General features: G+C 46.3%; 1 protein-coding gene and 1 non-coding gene across 2 annotated transcripts; one reads left to right on the top strand and one right to left on the bottom strand.

Annotated features, from left to right (window-relative positions):
* Nucleotides 1-20,989: 20,989 nt before the first annotated feature.
* LOC124662826 lies at nt 20,990-24,413 on the top strand. The gene is made up of 3 exons (XM_047200619.1): nt 20,990-21,698; nt 22,470-22,624; nt 24,078-24,413. The coding sequence occupies exons 1-3, from the start codon at nt 20,990-20,992 to the stop codon at nt 24,411-24,413; spliced, it is 1,200 nt and encodes a 399-aa protein (XP_047056575.1).
* TRNAP-CGG lies at nt 22,292-22,363 on the bottom strand. The gene has a single exon. It is a non-coding gene; the product is annotated as a tRNA-Pro (tRNA).
* Nucleotides 24,414-25,585: the final 1,172 nt, after the last annotated feature.

Raw genomic sequence — 25,585 nt, 5'->3', positions numbered from 1 at the left:
TCGCAGGGGGCGCGGGCGCAGCCGGCGTCGCAGGGGACGAGGGCGCAGCCGGCGCAGCAGGGGGCGCGGGCGCAGCCAGTGTCCCGACGCTGCCGTGAGGTGGAACCTGCTGAAACGGAAACACAAGCTCATCAAAGTAAACGTGTCGCGAGGTGTAAACCCGACGGGACACGGGATCATAGCACCGGTAACCTTTGGTGTTGGGGGGATAGCCAAGGAAGACACAGGGAACGGAACATGGGGCGAGTTTATGAGGAGAAGTGGACGCGGTGCTAGGATAGCAGAGACACCCGAAGGTCCGAAGACCATCGTAGGACGGTGGGACACCGAATAGGAGCTGATGAGGAGCATAGTTCCAGCGAGGGCGACAGGGTCGGATGTTGAGAAGGAGGGTAGCGGTGGAGAGAGTATCCGGCCAGAAGCGGGGCGGGACGTGAGAGTGGAACAGCAGTGTGCGGACGCAGTCATTAAGAGTGCGGATGACGCGTTCGGCGCGGCCATTCTGCTGAGACGTATAAGGACAAGTGAGACGGAAGACAGTGCCGTGCGACGCGAGGAGATGGCGGACAGCAGCGTTGTCAAATTCCTTTCCGTTGTCAGTCTGAAGTGTGAGAGTAGGGCGACTAAACTGAGTGGCGACATAGGAGTAGAAGGTAGTGAGAGTGGCGAAGACGTCAGACTTACGACGAAGGGGGAATGTCCATACGTAATGAGAGAAATCATCCAAAAGGACTAAATGATATAAGTAACCCGTGTTGCTGGCAACCGGGGATGTCCAAACGTCACTATGTAAAAGCTGAAACGGAAAAGTAGAAATAGTGGTAGACTCGCTAAAGGGAAGCCGTACGTGTTTGCCAAGACGACAGGCATTACAAGTATGATGTTCGGCCTTATTACATGAGAATGAAAAAGTCTGAAGAATTTGACGCAAGACGGTGGCGTTGGGATGACCAAGACGAGCATGCCAAAGGTCGACGCTGGTGGTGAGGGCGGCTGGGCGAGTGGCGGCTGTGGAAGAGGGGTGCACCGGGTAGAGCTCGTCGGCAGGGCTATCACATCGGTGCAGAACCGTCCGAGTGCGGGCGTCCTTCACAGAAAAACCAACGGCGTCAAATTTAACAGAGATAGGATTTTCACGAGTAAGTTGGCGAACAGAAACTAGACTTTTAACTAAGTTAGGACAGACAAGGACATTAGACATCTTAATGGGAGTGGACGTGGATGGAAAAGACATACTACCGACATGTGTAATGGGAAAAGAGGAACCGTCGCCGACGGTGATGCGGGTGGAGGTATGGACGGGAGTGGAAGAAGTGAGGTTACCGGGATGATTTGTCATGTGAGCGGTAGCGCCCGTGTCCATGAAGTAATCACCGCCACCGCCGTAGTTGGCGGGAGAGGGCGCCGAGTGCAGCGCGGCGAGGAGAGCAGGGTCCCATGGCGGCGGCACCTGTGGAGGGTACGCGGCGGGTGGCACGGCGACAGGCGGAGGCGCGTAGTAGCTCGGGTACGAAGCGGCGGGAGGCGTAGCGCCGAAGGCCGGGTAGGAGGCACCGTGGGGCGACGCAGCTGGCCCGGCGAAGTACGCCTGGTGAGTCGACGGAGCCGGTCCGAAGAGGCTCGGAGCGGGTGCCCGAGGCACCGACATAGAGTATGCGTGGACCACGCCCGTCCAAGGATTGGTGCCGTACGTCCAGGGAGGGGAGGGCTGCATCACGCGGGGAGCCTGGCCGCCCCCAGGGACCGGCGGCTGCTGCGGCTGCTTGCGGCCGCCACGCCGGTTGCCGCGACGACCGCCCTGCTGCGGTTGAGGGGCGGCAGGGGGGGCGGGTACCGGGGCGGTGGGAGGAGCGCCGCGGAAGACGCCGGCGGCAAGAGCCTGGTGCTGCGCGCGAGTCTTCATGCCCTTCATCCGACGTTCTTCAAGCTTGAGGTAGGACACAAACTTGGAAAAAGAGGGGTCGGGCATCAGGGTGAGGTTGCTAGCCGCATTGCCGAAGTCCTCATGAAGATTGGCGATGAGGGTGCTGAGGATGAAATCATCATCGATCGGGGCTCCGATGTCGCGCAGCTCATCCGCCAACTGCTTGAGGCGACGAGTGTATTCGTCGATGGTCTGGTCGTCCTGGTGGCAGGATGTGAACTCTTGATGCAAGAAGACGCGGCGCTGAAGCTTGTTGTCGGTGAAGAAGCCATTGAGCTTGGTCCACACGGCGGCAGCGTCGTCACCTTCCTTGATGACGGTGAGGAACAGATCGCCCGAGATGGTGGTGAAGAACCACCGGATGAGCGTAGCGTCGATCGAGGTCCACTCGGGGTCAGCCGCCATGATGCGCGAGTCGATGGAGCCATCAACATGATCCAGCAGGTTCTCCTCGCGGAAGAGAAGGGTGAAGTAGGTTTTCCATGGGTGGTAGGAGGAGGTGGTGGCGTCGAGGGTGACGGGGACGCGATCGCGGATGTTGATGAGGCGGATGGTGGCGGGGTCGGGGCCGGCGAAGGGGTTGGAGTAGGAGGAGGCCGACGACATGGCGTCGGGAGGCGGCGGCGCGTGGGGTAGGACGCGCGGCGGCTTGGAGGAGGCGGCGGCCAGAGAGACCTGCGGCGACGGCGGCCTGAAGGCGGCGGCGGCAGGGAGGCGGCGGCGGTAGGGAGGTGGCGGCGGCGGCGGCCAAGAGATGGCGGCGGCGGCGGCTAGGAGAGGTGGCGGCGGCGGCGGCCGAGAGGCGGCGGCGGCCGAGAGGCGGCGGCGGCGGCTAGGAGAGGCGGAAGCTAGGGTTAGGGATCGGTGCGGTATCTGATACCATGTAGAAGTGATTTGGTGCAACGATGATTTGATTGATCGTGCACGAGGCACATATATAGGTACAGGGGTGTGACCGAGTCTAGTCTCCACGTGAATACAAAGGGAGAGAGACGCTACAGATACAACATACAAAACCCAAACCTATACATATACATATTCGTTCAACATAGAGGATCCTTTAAGATTTAGAAGATCCACAAGTGGGAGTTTTTTTTGTTATGTTAGTTGTTCTTGGAACTTGATGTTCAAAGTCATTTTACCCAACTGCGGTTCTGTTTTAAACATATTCAAAGACCTTAATTCCTGACGCAAGGTCTGCATTAGAACATAGCTAGTTTCTTTCATCCGCTCGCCATCAACGGGGGCTGTCATTTCCTGTCGGAGTATTGCATCTTAAAGCGGGATTCTAGGGAGTGATATATTGTGAAAAGCAACCTCTACAATGCATTGTTTTTTTTAGAGTTTTATCTAAATGTAATGATTTTAGGCCAATGCATGTATATGATTGGACTAGAAATACTTGTTTTCCTACGACTCCGTGCAAGGTTGTATCTTAGAGCATCACCACCGGCACTCCAAATAGCGACCCCAATAGTCCTATTGGGGCTACTGCGGTTTTTTTTGGCTCACACCAGGGCGCCCCATAAACCGGCAGCGGGTTTTTGACCCCAAAAAACCCGCTGGCAACCCCTTGTCGCCCCCTACGGACTAGGTGTGAAATCGGCGCGTCGACGCCTCATGCCACATATATTTTCGATGGTGGGGTTAGCGTGATAGTGTCACAGACGGCTCACCACATTTTAAATGACCCAGTGGAGGAGGCCAATTGTCGTCTTCAATGGATGCATCGGTTCCCGAGGCGGTGATGCGATGGGACACTGCTAGCTCGCTCCACGTGTCCATTGCAGAGCTACCGCCATCTTCAGTGTGCACACTGGACTCGACTATAAACCCCACCCTCCTCGGCGCACGTTTATGCATTCATTCCTGCCACTCCTTTGAAAACCCTCGTTGTCGTCCACCTTCTTCTCTGCGATGTCCCACAACCACGAAGCCGGCGGCAACAACACCGACACCGGGGATGGCGAGCATATGGCGATCACATAGCTGGCTCCATAATTGACCTTGTCTTTACCTTGCTGTTGTGTGCCACGTTGCCTGTGTCTTGTTGGCTTCTCCATGTTCTGGGTGTCTCCCCGAATACGTCTCCCTCAAGTATTCTATGTCATCGTAGGATTCCATGTTTTACTGGCTACCTATGAAAAAAAGGTGCTAATAACTAGAAGGTTGGGGTCCTCGTTGACCCGTGGCGCTCCGAGAGGATTTACCGGGGTCTAGGACACGGTAGTGGACAAGATGTGGGCATTTTTTTTCTGAAAAAGGAGCAAAATGAAATAACTTAATTTATACTTAACTTTTATATATCTTTATAATATTTTCTATATTTCAGTCTTGAATAGTATAATTCATTATTACCTATTTGTATAATTAACAACTTAATAATGTTATAAAATATTACTATAGCATTTGTTGTGAGTTACAATATATGTAATTCTATTGTGCTAATTTTAAAATATCTTTTGCAACAAAATTTCGACCTTGATTTATATTTGACAACTGCGCAAAATATATAATTTATATATCTTCCCTCCTATATTTTGCGAGTGTGCGTGCATGTGTGTGTGTCTTAATATCTTTACATATGATGTTACATGTAAGATATCTGAAGAATGGTATTTTCTAGTGTATGATTTACATAAGCATATTTATGGATTATAAATAACAGTTGGCATGATTCTTTATCGTTTCTCTAATGATCAAATGTGTCTTGCGGTGGTTCAAGCAATAAATCCACATTATGTGCATATTCTCTACTTGGTAGTGAAACATAGCAATATTCTTTGGTTTGTAGAAACATAACAAGAAACATTGTAAAAGTATACATACTAATTGTAATTTTAATAAGATACACTATAAATAAAATAATGCCTATGTAAAGATAGAGGTAAATATAATAACACCTATGTAAATATATTCGTTGGTTCTGCGAAGGACCCAAGCGGTGCTACGCACACTTGTCGGGGGTGCTACCAGAGTTCTCTTAGGCAATCCTAGTACGACGAAAGAAGAAGGCTATTTTTGCAATATTTTGATGCTGCATGAGTGTTTTTGAATGCTACAAACTTGCTTGTGATTGTTTGCGAACATGCAAGCGACACGCTACATTGATTTTGGGTGTGTGCTACGAATATTTGCGAAATGTTGCAACGATGCTATAATAGCATTTTTTTCATCTACCAGGTCTCACCGGACTTTTTTTTGTCTTTTTCTTTTGTTTGTGATTGAACCAATTTTGCTCAATGAAACAAATGCAGTTTTTTACTTTAATAAAACATTTTCGTGATTGGGAAAGGGGATTGGACAAGGTAAAACAACAGAACACTACCCAAAATAAATATAGAATAGTTTTGCTACTTTTCAGCTAGCTCAAAATTAAGTTCATGCTCAGTTAAGTCCTACACCATTTGATTGCATTGTGATTCGTGCATATGAGTTGTAAATTGGGTTGCAACTGAGTTTTTTATGTTGCGAGTGAAGTTGCCATTGAGTTTTTGTTTACTTGCAAGTGGGGATACAACTATAAAAATTGTTTCGGGCTGTTAGACTTTTTTTTTCATGATTCATGCTAATACTAAAATTTGATGATATCATCTGACTAAGAACGAAGTTAGTTCTCAGTAATGAGTCACACCTTAAAATGTAATTTACAAGTTGCTGACATGGCAAGCTAATATAGAAGAACTTTCCATATTGCAAGACCTCTATATTACTCCAAATTTAACTCTATCTGAAGTACTAGTCAATTGTCCAAATTCTATAAATCGATCTACTTGTAAACGTTTCATTGTTCGGATTGTACGTACAAGCAAACTGCATCGTCTTCGAGTAGACGTCTTCTTCCACATATACAAATTCTATATGAGTTCGCGCCGACCAGCCGACCGGAGGAGCAATAAATCTCTTGGGCCTCTTGGCCACGCTTAAAAGCTGCCATATATAGAAAGCACGCATTCCAAATAGTAGTATCCACCAATATTCATCGATCGACACTTCCAAATTGTTGCTACAAGTAATTCCATGTTATTGGTCTCGCTCCATTACTTACCATATGCGTCTGCGATGATGTATATATAAATCTAGCCGCACGGTAGACGATCGATCGTACTCGTACGGGTGCTCCCTATTCACAACTTTCGTTGTAGTGATTTCGACACTGGGTTTATTCTGTAAGGGTATTTAGAATTTTATAGAAACTAGTACTCCATTTTTTTTTCAAAATGGAGAAACTAGTACTCCAGTAGATGTCTTTTTTTTTCGAAACGGGGGCAAAAGCTTTGCCCCAATCTATTGATTAAGAAGGAGTTTTACATGAAAGAAACATGCGAAAACAAAGGAAACTAAGATACAAAGGGGATCACTCTCCCGGCATGATTTTGCCCAACCGTTTGGCACCCGCTAGCACCCAAAGCCTCGCCTTATTTCTAATCTTATCAATTACAACACCCGAGGGCGCACTATTATTACGAAAGACCCTAGCATTACGCTCGTTCCACACCTCCCAAGTGACTAGGAGGGTTAAGGATGCAAAACCCTTGCGGTTATTAGAGGAGCCCCCCGCCATCATGTTCCACCACCCGGAGAAGGTGTAGTTGGTCCAAGCATCAGTGTCGTTAGCGATCCCCATCCACTCCAAGATCGAGCGCCAAATACGAGTGGTGAAACGGCAATGGATAAAAAGGTGTTCGACGGTCTCAACGCATTGCTTACAAAGAGGGCATAAGCCACAATTAGGCCATCCACGCTTCTCCAACCGATCGGCCGTCCAAATTCTATTTTGATTTGCAAGCCAAGCAAAGAACTTGACTTTTGGCGGCGCCCAAACCTTCCAAATGGTCTTGTGTAGAGTAGAGTAAGTCGATCCAAAGAATTGCATAACATATGCGGATTTTGAGGAGTATTGGCCATTCCCCGTGAGCTTCCAAGTGATATCGTCGGCCCTATCGGGATCAAGGTGGATGGTGTTGAGCATCGTCCAAAGGTCCACAAATTGAAGGAAGTGGTCCAAGGTGAAGGGACGTTGTAGGTCAATCTTAGCAATCCAATCATCTCCATCTAAAGCTTGCGTGACTCTCCAAGTCTTCCGTTTGGAGCTCTCATATATGAGCGGAGCAACATCGATCGGTCTTTTGCTATGGAGCCAAGGAGCATGCCAAAACGGCGTTTTCTTGCCATCTCCAAGAGTGATAACGGTTGCGGCGTAGAACAACTCCATATCATCATTGGTGCAAGGGTTTCCGGAGCCAATCCAAAGCTTGTTGGGGTTCTTCCATTCTAGCCAAGGCCAACGTAATCTAAGCGCGGTGGCAAATTTGCCCAAGTGTAGGATCCCCAAGCCCCCAAGTTTCTTAGGCCGGCACACGGTCTCCCAATTCACCTTGCACTTGGCTCCGGTGGTAGTGTCCTTAGCGGACCAAAGAAAGGCCCGCTCAATCTTGTTTATGAAAACCAAGGTTGCCGGAGGAATGGCAAGGGGGTGTCATGTTCTTGTAAGCAAGAAATAATTGTCATGTGCTTTGAATAGTCTTGATCGATGCTCCATATTTACTAGTACTACCGTACTACGTACGTGTTTCTCTCATGTCTTCTCTTTGTGTGAGAATCCGTTATTGATGAAGAAATAGACACCAATAATGATAAGAAGTTCAACACGGAAATTAAGCAACAAATTAGCATGAAACCCTAAACTTTTCATGCAAGGCGCCATACAACAATCCCGCAATCTTCCTTTGTGACTCTTACCAAGACCACTATCAACAACATGTATTACACACCGATGGAAAGTTTTTTGTGTGTGTTGCGCACATTCTAATGTTATTTCCTCAAGATGTACTTTTTGATACAAGCATTTTCTATATTTAGATCATATAAAACCGGCAATTTTGGGTGGTGTCCAAAAAAAAATTGACAATTTGGTTTTCATAGTCTGGTGGTTGATTTGTTCGCCACATATGGAACAAGCATTGATGCAATTGTCATGAATGATCTGACATTAATTCTTTGGTTGGATCAAGTAATATTGGCTTTTGTTCAACATGCGAACCATCGATTTGCCTTTCGCTAGTTGGATCTGACAATGATAACATTCATGCACCATCTTCTTCCCAAAGGAATTTGTCTTAGATTTCCGTTGGACAACATGGTGAGACTTCAATAGTTGCTTCCAACAAAGTTGTAATATGACCATTCATCATTATTTTCTTCATACCGAAAAGCAACATGAAAAAGGGACATAGGTGTCCGTCGTTCCTAAGGATGGCACAATGTAGTGACACTTGTAGTTGAGAAAAAAAAGGGTGTATAAAGCAACAAACTGACACCGATGTTTATTAGTTGGGTTCGGTCGCGATGAGGCATAATCCCATTGAGGGTGTGACATCAAACACACTTATTGTGCACGACCACATCTTGCTAACAATTTATATTTATACAAAGTTTTCAGTTAGGCATTTTATAGATGAAAAGAAGTAGGAGTAATATGGATAGAGTGAAAACTTACATGAATTAAATGTTAGTCTTGGCAATTGTCAAGATAAGTTAATATAAGAGGATCAAACCTTTATCGGTCTTCGAGCTTGGGAGTTAGGGTGTCCGGAGGCCTGGCCAGGACGGTCAATTGATTTCCGTTGCTGCTCTACAACAATGATGGTGAAACGAGTAAGTAGTCGTCTCTTTGATCCATCATATCGGGGCAGGACGAGCGGCACTCGGGCAACATGAACATGTCCGCGTGTGGTGTTCGAAAGTGATTTGTTTCTTGGACTCAGCCTTTCGGAGGTACTCATAAAGGTAGGATATATGTGTGTACGTTCATAGAGGTGAGTGTATATACGTATATATGAGCGTTTACATCTGCGTCTGTACTGTGTTTTGCAAAAAAAAGACGATCTCAGCTGCAGGCATCCTGATTCCTGAATCTGATCGCTTTGTATTGAAGGTCATCGGAAATTCACGATTTCTATCGCCTTGATCGATTGGCCTCCACGACCTACTACATCATGGGCTTGTTGGTGGGCCACCAAAAACTGTAGGTCGAGGGAAAATATATATGGGAATTAATGTGGGAGCGCCTACTCGCCGCCTTAAGCGGGAGGCAGCGTTCGCTCCGCCTGAACAGGTTCCCCGTGGGCCGCTCCAAACCTGGGCCCAACAAAAGGTACTACTTCTCCCTTTTCTTTCCTTTTAGTTTAGATCTTTAAAGATGTTTAAATTTAAAAAATGTTCAAATCTGAAAAAGTTTTGAAATAAAAAAGTTCGAACTAAAAAATGTTTGAATCTAAAAGAGTTCGGATCTAAAAAAATTCAAAATTTAAAAATGTTTAAATTTAAAAATTGTTCAAATTTGAAAATTGTTCAAACATAAAATTGTTTAAAATTGAAAATGTTCAATTTGACAATTGTTTAGTTTATAAAACATAGAATTTTAAATCGAACAAAATTAATATTTGAACAAATTTCATATTTGAACAAATTTCAAATTTAAACAAATTTTAAATTTAAACAAATTTTAAATTTGAACAAATTTATGATGTAAACATTTTTAAATCAAAGAAAAAAACAAATCTGAACAAATTTCGAAATCACCAAACCAATGCAGCAAAAATAAAAAAGAAACCATCAAAACCCGAAAAAACCTGAGAAAAAACGAAAACTAGAAAACAAAGGAAAAAACCATACCTGCTAACCGCTAATGGGCCGGCCCACCCTGTACGTCGCTTGAGCGGGAGCGAATCGCTCCCGCATTGAGCGGCGAATAGGGATCGCGAATTAATGTAGAGAAAAGCATGTTGTGCTAGGTGCTGGGCACATGTGGACCCCAAATTTTTGGCGGCACTGTGCGACCGCCCCCACAGCCCTTTCGACGGGCCTTGCGGATTTTCTAGAAATCCGATCCTTTAAGAACTTCGGAGGCTTTCAAATATTGGGAAAATTAGATCCTTTAAAACGCCAAATCATATTTTCACCTAACACATGAACCTGCTGGTACTGATTGTACTACTAACGTTTTTTCGTCGTTCTGATTGCACGTACAAGGAAACTATACATCGTCTTCGAGTAGGCATATTCTTCCACACATATACTCGATATAGCGAAATAAGAGTTGGCGCCGGCCAGCCAACGGATCGGAGGAGCAACAAATCTCATCGCCACGCTTATAAGCTTCCAAATATCCGCCAACACAGTTCGACACTTCCAAATTGTTCCATCAAGTAATTCCATCATCTCAAAAAAAAAAACAAGTAATTCCATATTATTGTTCTCGCTCCATTACTTACCATATGTCTGCAATGCAGTAGTATATATAAACATCTGGCCGCACGGTAGTCGATCGAACTCGTACGCGTGCTACCTATCTCGTCTTGACCTCTTGATCGATCCGCCGGCGAGCTAGTTAGCTTGATGACGACCGCTCGCTCCATTGTGGTGGCGCTCATGGCCGCCGTCCTGGTGGCCTCGACCCTCTTCCAAGCCGCCGCCGCCGGCCAATGCGACCCACAGAAGGACCTCGACATATGGCAGAGCCTCGGCGAGCCCCAGAGCGACGGCTCGTCGGAGTACAGGGTGACCGTGACGAACCAGTGCAGCGGCGACGAGCGCACCGGCAGGCCCTGCGACATCTCGAAGATCCGCCTGCGGTGCGGCAACTTCCGCTCCGTGATCCCCGTCGACCCCACGGTGCTCCGCGTCGTCAGCCAGGGCGTCTGCCTCCTCGCCGACGGTAACTCTATCCCGCAGGGCCGCAACGTCTCCTTCGTCTACACCAGCTACGTGCGCAACAACCTCTACGTCATCTCCGCCATCTCCACCTGCACCACCGCCTAGCTAGTCATGCTTTCTTTCTTTAACTGGGGGCCGCCACTGAGCATGTAATCTCTGCACGTCGGCCATGAACTTTGTAGCTAGGCACGTACGGTTCTAGTTTTCTTAGATGTCAGGTCATACAGGTTTATTGGAACATCCGTATTCTCAACTTTCGTTCTAGTGATTTATATATTTAGAATTTTATATAAACTAGTAGATGTCATGTTCTTGTAAGCAAGAAATATTTGTCGTGTGTGTTTTGCCTAATCTTGATCGATGCTCCATATTTTACTACTACCTATTTCTCTCGTGGCTTCTCTCTGTGTGAAAATATATGATTGGTGACGATATAGACACCATTGATTAAAAAAATTCAACTTTGAAATTGAGCAACGAATTAGCATGAAACCCTAAACTTTTCATGCCAAGCGCCGCACAACAATGTCTCAATCTTCCTTTGTGACTTGGCCCTGACATACCAATACCACTCTCAACATGTAGTATACCAATGGAAAGTTTTTTTTGTTGTAAGGTCTAATATTATTTCCTCGAGATGTACTTTTGGCTAGCTACAGGCATTTTCTATATTTGGATCATAAAACCAGCAAGTTTTTGGGGTGTCCGATCTATAGCTGCCTAAGAAATAATAATTGACAATTCGGTGTTCATAGTTTGGTGGTTGATTTGTCACCACGTTTGGAACAAGCATTGATGCAGTTGTCATGAATGACCCGACCCTAATTCTTTGGCTGGGTTAGGCCATAATATTGGCTTTTATGCAACGAGGACTCGAGGAGAAACCCTCAATCCGTCTTTCGCTAGATGTACTCCGTATCTGACAACGACAATGCGTCATCTTCTACCCAAAGGCATTATCTTAGATTTCCGTTGAACAACATGGTGATTCTTCATTAGTTGTTTCGAACAAAGTTGTCATATGCACATTCATCATTATTTTCTGCATACCAAAAAGCAACATAAAGTAGGGAGGAGGTATTCATAGGGGATGGCGCAATGTATTGAAAATTGTAGTTCAAAAAACAGGTGTACACGGTGACAAACTGACATCAACGTTAATTTATTGGGTTCGGCCGCTGTGGAGCATAATCCCGACCTCGAACACACTTATAGTGCTCCACCACATGTCAACAAACATTTATATTTACACAAAGTTTTCACTTAGGCATTTCATCGAACATCTTTTTATTTTTCCATTTGGCATTCTTGAAATATAGCAAATTGAAACTTCATCTTGATATCTATTGTACGTGGTCACACACTCGCCGTGATCTACATAGTCAAACAAATAAAACTTCAAACCTCGATTTTAATTCCAAACATGCAAGGTTAGAAAACAAAACCCATGCTACATAAGCGGAGGGAGCTAGGGAAGGGTTGACGGACCAGACGTCGCGACATGTGCCCAACTAAATTGAGGGGAAACGGAGACCACGGCGACATCATTGGTAGCCAGACGAGGGGAAACAAAGATGCCAACGACCAATCATGTGCTTGCTCGACCAAATTGAGGCCTGCCGAGTGCGATGATGATCGAATAGGTCGGAGGCGGCGAAGGCATCGAACCAGGAAAGAGAAGTGAGAAAAGAAAAATCCCTCTCATACCGCCAATAGATTCATACAAGATCTTCTAAATTTTGTTGCTGGGCTGCATTTAGGGCATGAACAATGGTTGATAAGACCGTCTTATCTTAACTCCGCCACGTAGTCTAGATATAACAACAAAACATGATATACAATGGGTCATTTTTTAGTCTTATCTCTAGTAATGAGATATCCCTAAATATGTGGTGAGAGGGATTGTTGCCAAGAGATGATCTCTTAGCTAAGAGAAGACAAACATCTTTTTTCTATTTCTCTCTCCACCATGTCATCAATTATCCTACGTGGCATCCCTAAGATATAACCATTGTATATGCCCTTAGAGTCTATAGGTCTATTTTAGAGGATCTTGTATGAATTAGAAGATCCACTAGAGTGGATTTCTTTTTGTCCTTTTATCCCCTCAAATAGGAGGTTTTTTTAAGAGAATCTGCTGGAGTTGCTTTTCCAACTTGGTATTAAAAATAATTTTACCAAACGGCCATTCTCTTTTAAACAAATTCAACGGAGTAAGATACAAAAACAACTCTCTCTTTGATCTACTATAATACTGTGTCGAGAACCATCCATTGTGAAAGGGCCTAGCCAAACAGATTCATGAACCGTAATTCCTGCATTTGATGAGCCACGGTGATCAACCAATTATACTGGAATAGCAGTAGTTAAGCGTGATTTAATTCCGGCATTCTGGGTTCTGCCGTGCAACGTCACCACCGTGGCAATGCTCACGAGAAGCGCACGTTGGCGGCCGTGCCGATGAGTAGATAGGAAAATGCTCCGTAGCGGGAGCATGTGGGAAGTCGGATGCGTGGCCGCGTGGGCGATCGGCGGAGGACCGAGTCGAAGTAGAAGAAATATTTGGGCAGAACTTAAACTCTATATTATCATTTTAAATATGTGATGTGAAATACATGTGTTTTAACCTATTTTAAATATTTTTGTACAGTACTATTTTTTACCAAAATACGAAGAATTTACCAGAAACATGTGTGATCAATTAACCACGCAGGCCACAATGAAGACGGCCACTGGCCAGTGGCTACATGTCACAGCGCTACGTCACTGGGATCGCAGGGCTCGTTGAGAGGACGGGCACTGGCCATCATCCAAATGACACTGCTGCACAGGTCAGTGGGTCACCTCTGCATATTTATCTTTTCTGCTTAAGGGCATCTCCAGTGGCGCGATGCATTTTAGCGTCCGCGCGCGTCCGTTTGCGTCGATTGGAATGGTCGAAATCGACCGCGCGTCCGTTTGCGTCGAGGGTGGCTCCAGCGGTATGACGCATTTTTTTTTGGCCGAACCATTTTTTAATACATGAAACATAATTTACATAGTTAAAACATGAAAAAAAACCTAACGCCTACTGCTGCTCCTCGTCGCTGTCGAGCACGATGAGCTCCGGTATCACCCACGGCCAGTTGCCATCCGGGGGAGCGTACGCCGGGCGCGCCGGCGGTGTTGGAGGTGGAGGAGGCGCCCAGGGCTGCGGCGGTGGAGGCGCCCAGGGCTGCGGCGGTGGAGGCGCCCAGAGCGGCGGCTATGGCGGCGGCGGAGGCGCCCAGGGGTATGGTTGTGGCGGCGGTGGAGGAGGCGGCCAGGGCTGCGGCTGTGGCGGCGGTGGAGGCGGTGCCCAAGGCTGCGGTTGTGGCGCCGCCGGGTCCTGTAGTGTCAGTCGAAGGGCTTCATCCTCCGACAGGCCCGGCGGCATGACGCCGGTGGCGTACTGGGGCAGCGGAGACGAGGACGCCGAGCTTCGCCATCTCGTCGTCCGTCATGTTCTCCGGGAACTCGAAAACGCGGCCCTCCGCCACGGCCTGCTGCTATTCGTGGAAGACGGCCGTGACATAGTTATCGCTGTCGTCCTTCACCTCCTCGTTATGGTACGTGAGTGCCTCGATGTAGTCGTCGTCATCGTCGTAGGCGGCGTAGGTGTCGTCTTCGTTGTGCTGTGCGCGCGTCGCCGCCTATTGACGACGCCTCAGCGCCTCCTATCGTCGTGGACGAGTCGGCGGTGCAGACCCGAAGGGAAAATCCCTGTCGCCCATGAAGCCCGCCCTTCTTCTCTTATCCATCTCGGTCGACAGATACGTACGCCAGCTGTCGGAGTCGATGGCGTACGCCGGATCGTCGTGGAGGTCCGGCGGCAGGTACCGCCTCCTTCGCCGGATCTCTGCGGTCCGATCAGGCTCGCGCGCAGGGACGAGAGGGATGGGCACCCGGCGGCAGCTGAGCCGCCAGCCGCCGTGCAGCTTGCACGTCGGCTCGGCGCCGCACGACATCCATTTGCCGTGCATGAGCCTCCCCAGCGTGACGGGGAGCGGCATCCTCTTGCAGCCGCTACCGGAGGCCTCGAAGTCGTTCTTCTTCCCCATGGCGCTGCGGCGGTGGTGGTGCGAGTGGAGGTGTGGGGGAAGGAGGAACGCGACCGGTGGTCTTTTAAGCGCGGCCACGCGCGGGATACGATGGAATTGAAGGCGGCGCAGAAGCCCAGCCGCCGCCCGCCAGTGCGCGTGCAGAACATGCAGCCGCGCCATTGATGGCGAAAGCTGCGGCGCAGACGAGGAAGCGCTGACCGCCGAAGCGATACCCTCGATGCAGTCTCGCTGCCAGGCGGGCCCGGTGGAGAAGCGAGCGGACACTTTATGCATCCGCCGAGCGTCCGCAGAGACGCAAACCTGGCGCATATTTGGGCCAGGTTTGCATCTCCGCGGACGATCCGATCACTTTGCGTCGCCCCGCTGGAGGTGGTGCCAGACGCATTTCCGGTCCGCGCGGACGCAAACGGTCGCTCATCGTCCGTTTGCGTCGCGCCGGTGGAGATGCCCTAAATGAAAAAGGGTGAAGTGGTCGTAGGAGTACGGAGATTTAGCAAAAGTGCGATGAACCCGAAAACACTACTCTCCATCTTTAGTCACCCTAATTTACTGGTGTAGTCAAATTCAAAAAAAAAAAAAAAATTACGAGAACCAACCTGAGGTTGGGTGGTTAGGAGGGTGGTTGTACCCCCAGCCCACCAGAGTTCAAACCCCAGGTTTGACATCTGTGTGTCTCATAAAGGCGGAATATTCTTTCAGTGGGAGGCGACGTTCCCGTCGACAGCGAGGCGCCTGTGGTGACTTCGTCAATTTCAAGATCCAATCTGCCGGCTCAGTCTTGCGGAGGTGCTCATAAGGGTAGGGTGTGCGTGTGTGCTTTCATAGGGGTGAGTGTATGCGCGTGTATGTGAGCGTCTGCGTTTGTACTGTGTTTCTCAAAAAAAAAAAAAAAAAAAAATTACTCCATCCGTTCCATCAAACATGTTGAAAGTTTGTTACGTATCTAGAAACTAGCTAATAGAAAGTACTCCGTATAAAGTTTAACCAAGTATATAGAAAAAGTACCAAGAAAGCGGACATTTCAAGATTGGAGCTTGGACTACACATAGCCCTTTTCTTAACCATTCATAAATGATATTGTGAAGTTCCAAAATAATGAAAACATAATTATTTAGAAGTACTCTTATCAACTTGAACAACTCTCAACTCAAAATACACCGTGGTTTGGGGCTGCACGAAAATGCCAAAATCTAACATTCAAAGTACTACCTCTATTCATAAAATAATATCAAAAGTTTGTCTAAATTTAGATATATCTAGACACTTTTTAGTGTATTGATGCATCCGAATTTGGACAAACGGCAGCCAGAGGTGTAGTGAAAGTGCAAGTTTTCAATCCTCCAAACTCTTTCTGATTTTTTTCATTTCATTAAGCCCATTATACAAGTGATTTTGGGTTGAAATTTTGTGTGTTAATAGAGTACATCATTATGTAAGTCTTAAATGTTTTCATATCTTTTTGAAATTTTGAAATTGTGTTTTCAAATTTTGGAAAAAATACTGAGCTCCATGTTGCTCGAGCCCTAAAGTGAATTTCTGAAGTGTCAACCCTTTTTGGATTTTCCCAAGATCTTTGAAATCTATTTATTTCTTGCATGAGTGGCTTGCTTTGGCACGTACCGCATTAATGGGCGAACACCCCAACTCTTGGAACCATCTTCAATTCCAGGTAATATCTATAATATCATAAAATCTAAAATTTATTTTACAATGATTCTTATAATTTTGATTCTATGTATATTGTAGGATCCGCATTTCTCAAGTGGCTAACTTTGTTTCCTTGCAAGATTGCAATTTGTTCTTAGATAAATCTTTTGTTTTGTTACAAGCTTTACACTGGTTAACATTTTTAAACAAAATACCGCCTTGGAATAAATCCAATTGATGGGGAAGAACCTAATCAAATTGAGTTATCACGGTTCGTTTCCCAAAATATGATGAGCCTATTAGTTTGTATCATGTGGATTAAATACTTAATATGCAGTCTAACGACGTCTTTTGTGGTTTTCTGAAATTTCTGTATACTAAGTGTTTTTCATTGTGGCTGAAATTAATCTGCGATATCGGTGTATTTTCTAATGTACACATGACAAAGGAATTTACTGTTTCCATAAATATATGAAAAAGTTGCTACCAAACCACATAATCATTCAGGAAACTCCACAAATATCATTCCTCTGAGACACACACACCTTCTGTACTAGCTATTGATGGACAAACTTGGAAGCATGCTGCAGTACTTCACTGCTAATTAAGCCAACCAAAAAGTCCGTTCCACTGGTATCTTGCTTTGGCATGTGCTGCCTTGGCTTCATCGGGAGGCAATGCAATTTAGATGTTGATGATCAACCTGTTCGTTCCACTAAGACGAGGGTGTGTATAACGGACAATGATTCTAGATGCCGATTCCGCAACCATGCAATTCCAACGACCAGTGAGTATCTTCTCACGTAGAAAAGACCAAGTAATCGAGCCAGAATTATTCAAGATTCTATTTTTCGGATTGGATTACGCGGCTCGTGGTCGTACAGCTTTTCTCACTAAGACAAATAAATTATACCAGCAAATCCATCATGGAGTACTGCCGTGCTACTGATAACCTGATGGGAGTTTGTCAAAGGGCTTTTAAAGTGGGAATTTGCAGATAACCTACCAGTACGGCACTCATTCTTTGGTTAATTGCGGTAATCACTACCGGAGTGATTTGCTCCGCTTTTGTCGCCCTAGCTGGATTGTTTTCTGATGATTTGGATTGGCAGTATCTAGTCATCAATACTCTAATGAAAAACTTTAAAGCATGATGATATACTCGTCCTCTTGTTCTGTGTGATAAGGCTAATGACTATCAAGCTACTTTTTATCATCATTTTCAGCAGTGCCACAATGTCAACTGTTTATAAGCAGTATGCTTTCTCTGCAAGTTTATGCATTGTGCTATGTAGGGCTTGTTAGAATACGTATAGGACATAGAGATAGACTAGGACTCTAGAGACATCATCTTGTACTCCAAGTTTGCTCCCTCCTGTACTTCTATATATACCCCATGAGGATCACCGAAACAAACAACGAAACGAAACAAAATATTAGGGTTCTATATTTGCCAATTAGGGCTATGCATGATCTAAAGCTCAAAAGAAGACCCAAAGAGTATAATGTTTGTAGGTGCATGTTTTAAATGTATTCTTTTTTTACAAAAGATGCTTAAGAGAAATAACTCGCCTGATTTGTTGTAGACAAGACAATAACATATTGAGCAATTTATACGCCAGTTTGATACCAACTTGAACGTCATTTAAATACAATTGATGTGTATACACAATATGCAATGCGAGGAGGATGTTCCCACCAATGTTGCATGTGTAAATGGATTGGATCGAATTTTGGTTGGACCATATCCTTTATGAGATTTTTTTTCCATCCGATTCGGAGTGGTGCGAATAATGAATGGTTGTAGATTCGACTGCAATTATATTGGCGAATAGATAATTTCATAGCTATGGAATCACACTTCTATAAAAAGAGGGATTTAACATTTTAATTAATCATAGAAGTGACAAAGTTTAGACTAACCATAGCTACGGTTGTGTGGCTTGGCCGAGTCCCCGACGGCCAAGATTTATAGGTACAGTGACCTGCGCGGGAAAATGCGCAGCGGGGCAGGCGAATGCGGCCGGAAACAACGGCGAGCGGGCGGGAAATGCGGTGCATGGCGGGAAATGGCATGCACACGGGATCACTCAGCGGGAAACGACGGCCACGGATAGGGAACGGTGGCGCCGCCATTAACCTCCGGTTAGCAGCAGCGACCACCATAGCCAATGTTTTAGGCTACAACGCGAACAACTGACCCCACAAATGCAGGACGCCCGTTGGTGCCGCTCGTGACCGCAAACAGATATAGCTCGCTGACCTATCCGCGGACACATGCATATGAAAAAAACGAATAGTTTAGCGGTGTGAAATGCGGTAACCCGTTGGAGATGGTATAAAAAGGGTCCATCCAGAACATGTGCCTTAAGTGTACATAATCATACTGGCCCCATCGTGAAAATATATATTATGTCACTTAGTGCCTTTTTACCCTTGTCCAAGCCTCCAATGGTAAGTGCAGCACATGTTTGCTTTAATCTGACAGTATCCCATTGTGAGCCGGAGTAATCGAAAGACAGGACTAACAGTGCACTACCTAAACCACCAAAAACTTTGTTCCGAAGCAAATCAACAACACGGTACTTGATCCTTTGGATAATTGCAGTAATCACTACCGGAGTGATTTGCTCCGCTCTTTTTTCGCTAGCTGGATTGTTTTCTGATGATTTGGACTAGCCGTATCTAGTCATCAAGACTGCAATGACAAACTTTAAAGCATGATGATGTACTCGTCTCTCTTGTACTGTATGATAGGCTAAGGAGTATCAAATTGTTTTTTATTATCATTTTCAGCAGGGCGATAATGTCAACTTTTCGTAAGTATTATGCTTTCTCTGCAATTTATGCATTGTGATATGCAATCTAAAGCTAAAAAAATAGACTCAGAGAGCATATATAATGTTTGTAGGTATACGTATAAATGTGTTTTACAAAACATGCTTAAGAGAAATGACTCGCCTATTTGTTGTAGACCCAAAAAATAAACATATGCCAGTTTGATACCATTTTGAATGTCATTTAAATAAAATTTGATTGTGTATACACAAGATGCAATGGAGGAGGATGTTTTTTTGAAAGAGTGAACCTAGCTCACTTGGTTAGAAAAGTGGATGTATAACTCAGCCACCCTCATGTTCAAGTCACTAGTGGCTCAAATTTGAGTTCTTTTTTTTTTTTAAAAAAAATCATTGTAGGGGCTTCCCCTATCACAATCCTTTAAAAGAAAAGGGTACCTATAAGATCTTGTGTTCAATCCAAGCCAACACAGTATTAAAAATAAATATTTGTGGTTTTCCTATAAAAACCTAAAGATACACGTCTAAGGCCCATGCCTAAAAAAGAAAGTAAAAAAGGTCACAAACTTAGACTTGGGGGAGGTATGATTATAATTAATGAATTTATGTGGATGAATAAATAATTTCATAGCTAGAGAATTATGCTTCTATAAAAAATGAGGGTTTTAACCTTTTAATCGGTCAGTGAGTTTAAGAAATAGTGAAAAAAGTTTGGACTAAAGCCCAAGAACTAAACTTTGAGTGAAAACCCTTAAAACATTTGGATAATCACAATTATTTTTTGGATGATCCATATAAGCATGCTATTTACCATATCATATCCTACGCCATATCTTGGGATTCAGATTCAGATGTCCTTATCCGGCGGTGCCTTTAATTTAAAATCGAATATTGTTTCTAGAAGTGGTTTCACACCTGTATTCAACGCGGAAATTCTCCTACCCGTTTACGCTCTTGTGTTGTGCTAAAAGCGAAGACGACAGGAAATATGCGCGGTCTTAACACAACCGTAGGGGTGAATTGGCATTGCAACATTGTAACACAGATCTTCCAAAACATCGGAGCTAATGTTTTCTTATAACAATAGATCGCAAAATTGACTAATATAGAGAACATATCTAAAGATTTGAATACACCAAAATACCTATGTGAAACCTTTCAATAAAAAAAGAGAATTATATCGCGGGAACCAGAAATCGTGCCGAGCTGCCACTTGGTTGCTCTAGAAACCGCCGCGCCCTGTAATACCAGAAAAAATACGAAAAGATCACGTAGAATAAGCTGTTGATTTACAGCTTACCTCTACAATATCATGGCTCATCTTAAGAAGGGTCCATCTAGGACCTCCAGGTCGTGTGCCAGGAGTACATAATCCTATTGCCCCCATGGTGAAAAGATATATTATGTCATTTAGTTCCTGTTTAAACCCTGGTCCAAGCCTCCAATGGCAACTGCAGCACATGGTTGCTTAAATCTGACAGTATCCCCATCTGAGCCCAGAGTACTCCAAAGACAGGACTAACAGTAGCAGTAACACGTAAACCACCAAAACACTTTGTTCCGAAGCAAATCACCATCTTCTTTGACAGCGACAAGAGCATCCTCTGATCCGGTGATCCCTCCATCTCAAAACCCACACACGACACCGAAACGGCCGCCCCCCGAACTAGGCCCCACCTTCCGCTCCGCCAACGTCGCCCGCACCCCAACGCCCCGAAGCAACACAGCACAACACTCGCCACCTCCGGCTCCTCTTCCCCCAGCGTCATTAACGCAAACCCCTCCTCTCCCCACCGCCGCCGCTCCGGCTCCGGCTCCCCATGGGCAACTGCTCCCCGTCCCCCCGCCGGGACCGCCCGTCGCCCGCGACCTCCCCGCCTCCCCACCGCACCGGCTCCACCACGGCGTCCAGCAACACCGCCACCACCGTCTCCCCGTACGCGCTCGCCAGATCCCCCTCCGTGTCCGTCTCCGTCGACCCCAACCCCGACGAGGACGACGTGGTCCGCGTCTACGGCTCCGACGGCTGCCCGGTGGCGTGGCGCCTCCGCGTGGCGCTCCTCTACAAGGCCGCCGCGCCGCTGCACTTCACGCCCTCCGAGGCGGCCCCGCTCGGCCGCCCCGTGCTGCGCCTCTCCGCCGCGGACCCCGAGCTCTGCGGCCCCGCCGACGAGCTGCTCCGCCACGTCGACGCGCGCTTCGAGGGCAAGCCCGCCGTCGCGCCGCCCCCGCGCCGCCCCGCCACCCGCGCCTCCCTCGCCGCCGCCGCCGCCGAGGAGGTCGCCGAGCTGGTGCGCCTGCAGCACCGCAGCGCCGAGCGCCACCTCGACGGCGTCGCGGCGAAGCTGGCGGAGATGGTGAAGAAGGGGGCGAAGAAGCCCGGGAAAGGGGGAAGGACCGTGCCGTTGGAGGGCGCCGAGGTCAGGAGGCTGGGGAAGTGGTACGGGGACGCCATGGAGGTCATGCTGGAGCACGCCAGGATGGAGGAGCGGGTTCTCTTCCCCGACATCCAGAGGGCTTCCTTTCCAGGTCAATTTCTCACCCCGATCTCATTCCCCATCCGTTTGAAATATTTTCGCTGTCCGCGGATCAATTTTGGCACAACGCTGTTTTGCCACTTTGGAATTTTGCACCGCTCTAATAAGAGGATTTTGCGTGTGCGTTGGTTTCCATGACGTTTTTAAAGTGCATTTGCAATTGGCCAGTTGGGTGGGTGGCTGCATATTTTCACTTTCCTCATCGACACTTCCTGTTCGTCCTTACCGCCTCATTATTTTAGGTGCATTCACTGTCTACGGGCAACTGCTCCGATCCTCTGCTATAATTGCTGCGTACTCGAGCTGCTGAATTTTGATGGATTTGCAGAATCTCCTGTGACAACAAGGGATAGAGAGTGTAGTGTTCTTTTCCATTTTCTACACTATGCCTTCCCTGTCCGATCAAAAGGCCTCCCTCTGGTTCCCTCACCTTTGTAGCTGTACATGCCTTTTCCCGGTTGGTAAACGAGCGAGGTAACAAAAGATAACAATGTCGTGAAGCAGAGCCGAAAGCTACAGATACTAGAAAATAGCAAACCCATTCGTCATGTTCCAAGTGAAAAAAAAAACAGACAACACACGTCTGGGGCGTTGCGAGAATCGAACTCACGACCTCCCGCACCCGAAGCGGGAATCATACCACTAGACCAAACGCCCTTCTATGCCCTCCTCGATCCCAGAGCCTAATTGTAAAGTTGTTTAATCACACCCATATCATTGTGTGACTGCAGCCTAATCTGGTCCTAATTATCCTATGTGCCAGGGGTGTGCGATAAGGTTCAGGAGCAGCACGGGAAACACCTGCCCATGATGAACGGAATCAAGGAAGATATAAAAACGCTTCTGACCTTGGAGCTGGGCAGCCCCCTCTTCCATGAGGTGCTGGTCAACCTCGCGGTTCGCCTCAAAGCGTTGCAGGTACACGCTCTATTGGTGGTTACTCTAAACTGCATTTGGTTGGCTGTTTCATGCTTGGAGCTTTACTGTTCTGTACTCTGCATTGCTTGTGAAATCTTGCAAGTATGTGTTTGAAATGTACTAGTACTACCTAGTAGGTTTGAATATGGCGCCGGAAAGAATAGGCGATACACTAGTGTAGATAGCTTTGGAAGTGTGCCATACCAAAAGCCGTTTCACGGAGGTTGATATGCAAACTTCACCTTTTGTAACTTGCAAGACTTCTCTACTGCCTTCAGACAAAAGTAGCGCCAGTAATTTGTTGGTGTGGATGTTATCCTCTCATAATCAGTACCCCTTTTGCTAATAACCTGACATGGGAGATTCTCAGAAAAGTAGTGACCGAAAGTGAAGTACAATGATGAGAGTTCACCTAGTTCCAGGAGAGAGGAAAAAAAAAACTGATTCCTTCCTTCTTCACGAAAAAGCTGGTTGTGTTGCACTCCTGTCCCCTTGCACTTTTCAAGAACAAGGAAGATCATGTGGCCCTGGATATGGGCCACTACCGACCTGTTTGCTCTATAAAACTTCATAGTTTCAACAGCACATTGTAGGGTTGATTTTACAAGTTGGATACAGATCCACAACCATGGCAGTTGCGTACAGCTCTCCTACCACTCTACATTAGTGTTATGCGTGTGGAAAGTTGAGGAGAAAGTAGGATGCAGCCTGGACCGACCTGTTTACCTTGTAAGATTTGCTTTTGAGGATTTGAGCAGCACAATGGGGTTAATTTAGTGTCTTCATTTACTCAGAATTTGGTATAGATCCTCCACCATTGCTACTGCGTACAGCTCTACCACTTCCACTAGAATTGTATGCGTGAAAAGTTGAGGAAAAGTAGCGTGCAGCCTGGTCCAAGCAGTTAAGAAATTTGCTTTGGAAGACATTGGATTTGTAGCTGTTTATTCTCACTACAGCTAGGTCTCTATCCACATGTGCCTACCAAACTGATGAAAGGAGTTGACGTAGGTCAGCAAACTACTAAGATCCTACATGTTAGAGCATAATCATCATGAGCAGTTCCATAAATGCTTCAGCACTTTGATTGTGAGACCAGTCACACATATTCCTTGCATATTTGATACTTGGTACTATATAATATATTGGACTGCCTCACTGCGTAGAATCTTGGCATCAAGGTGGTATGCTGACAATGGTAGTTTCGCTCAAAACCAGCTAGGAAGAGCTGATAACTTTTGAAATGTAGTATTCAATAGTTATTGAGACAATACAGAAAATGGATGTACATACAGGCCAGAATAATGCGAAAGATTTACCTAAATATTCAGAATTGATCTCTTGTGAATTGTGATAGGATGGTTACATAAGCCATCAGAAATCTATATCTATAGCTGCATATACATGTTTTGCATGCTTGGTGTGGGTCTAAGAATTAATCAATCACTGGCAGGATCACACCAAAGAGCACTTCAAGGAGGAAGAGAAGGATATGCTTCCACGATTGGAATCAGTTCGGCGGATGCAGCGTGAGGAAGGAAGTGTTGCTGACAAGTCTAATTCCGGATGGGCATCAGAGGCGATGGATACAATGGAGATGACACATTCGAAGCTCTTCCCTTTCTTCATGACTGGCCTCATGCCCCAGGAGGCGATGCAGTATCTGGATCTGGTATGCAGATGTACGAAGAACACTCGGCATCTGGTCTCTATGCTCAGATCTGCTCGCAGAGCGTCTGGAAGATGCAAACCCATCGATCATTCACAACAACCCCACAAAACTATATGAGCACCTACTTGTAAAATCCCCTTGAGGGTCAGATCCGGCAAATCTTTATGTGCCACGTAAATTTAATATGAATGCTAACCCCCTCTTTTCTCTTGTGTGGAGTGCAGCTGTGTAATTTTTGGAGTTTATTGGGTGGGTGATTGTGAAGGCGTGTATATCTTATGGCGTTATCACTCCAAAGTGTGCAACTGCATGGAAAATGAAATTTGAAGTGATAGCAGTGGTTGTTGCTGACCCTTTTCCTTCAATCATTATTTTGCGGTGTTTCTGGATCGATAATATTCTGATTTAGAAAGAAGCTGACCCACGAGAAGACTATTCACTCAGATCTGATGTGTCTTGTGTATGAACTGCAGAATCTTTGGGCTAACGCTGGCTAGTTTTGACTATATCATGGAGTGCTAGTACTGTAATTCAGCAATGCAGTAGCACACAAGTTTATCTGGTGATGGGCGGGCAACACTTGATTGTGTATAACAATCATTGAATTAAGTAACTATGCAAGAACTGCTTACAGGAACTTTGGATAGAGAGTTGGAATATAGTAGTAATAATGTAAAAACTTCTGGTACCATAATAGACACGACTAGACTTGACTACATACTGATAGTTAACTGATTAGTGAGCTTCTCCCTTTTCATTTCATTGTTTTGCTGTTCCGGAAGGGAGAGGTTAGCAGATGGGGTGCCTATTCTGTGAGTAAGAAATCGCGCGCGTATATAGTATACGCACCTAGTTATGCTTGTGACTGGTATCGACAGAAGATATGCAACTAAAGTACTCTCTCAGATGTGTCGAGGCTTTATTTTAGTCCAAATCTGAACATAAAACCTGGCACTTATTAAGGATGGAAGGAAGTATATCATCAAACTGATGAAAGAACTTATAACAGCATCATGGCCATCACGCCGGCGACCGACAGTGCCGCAGCCGTTCCGGGGGCCGATTCGACGGCCGTGGCGCTGGGCAGATAGTAGCCCTGAGACGCCGTCGGGAGAGGTGTATAGTACAACCATAAGGCCTTGTTCGGTATAAGCGTTTTTTTGAGTTTTGGGGTGGCTTATCCCGGTCCAATTCGAATCCCCTGGAAACCACGACCGTCCGTTCGGTAGGCCGGTTTCGGACGGTTTGGCCCGTTTGACCCGCCAGGAAACACGTCGGGTTACGTCAGG

The sequence above is a fragment of the Lolium rigidum genome, chromosome 6, assembly GCF_022539505.1.
Source record: "Lolium rigidum isolate FL_2022 chromosome 6, APGP_CSIRO_Lrig_0.1, whole genome shotgun sequence".
Classification (NCBI taxonomy): domain Eukaryota; kingdom Viridiplantae; phylum Streptophyta; class Magnoliopsida; order Poales; family Poaceae; genus Lolium; species Lolium rigidum.
This window is presented reverse-complemented; position numbering and strand designations above follow the sequence as displayed.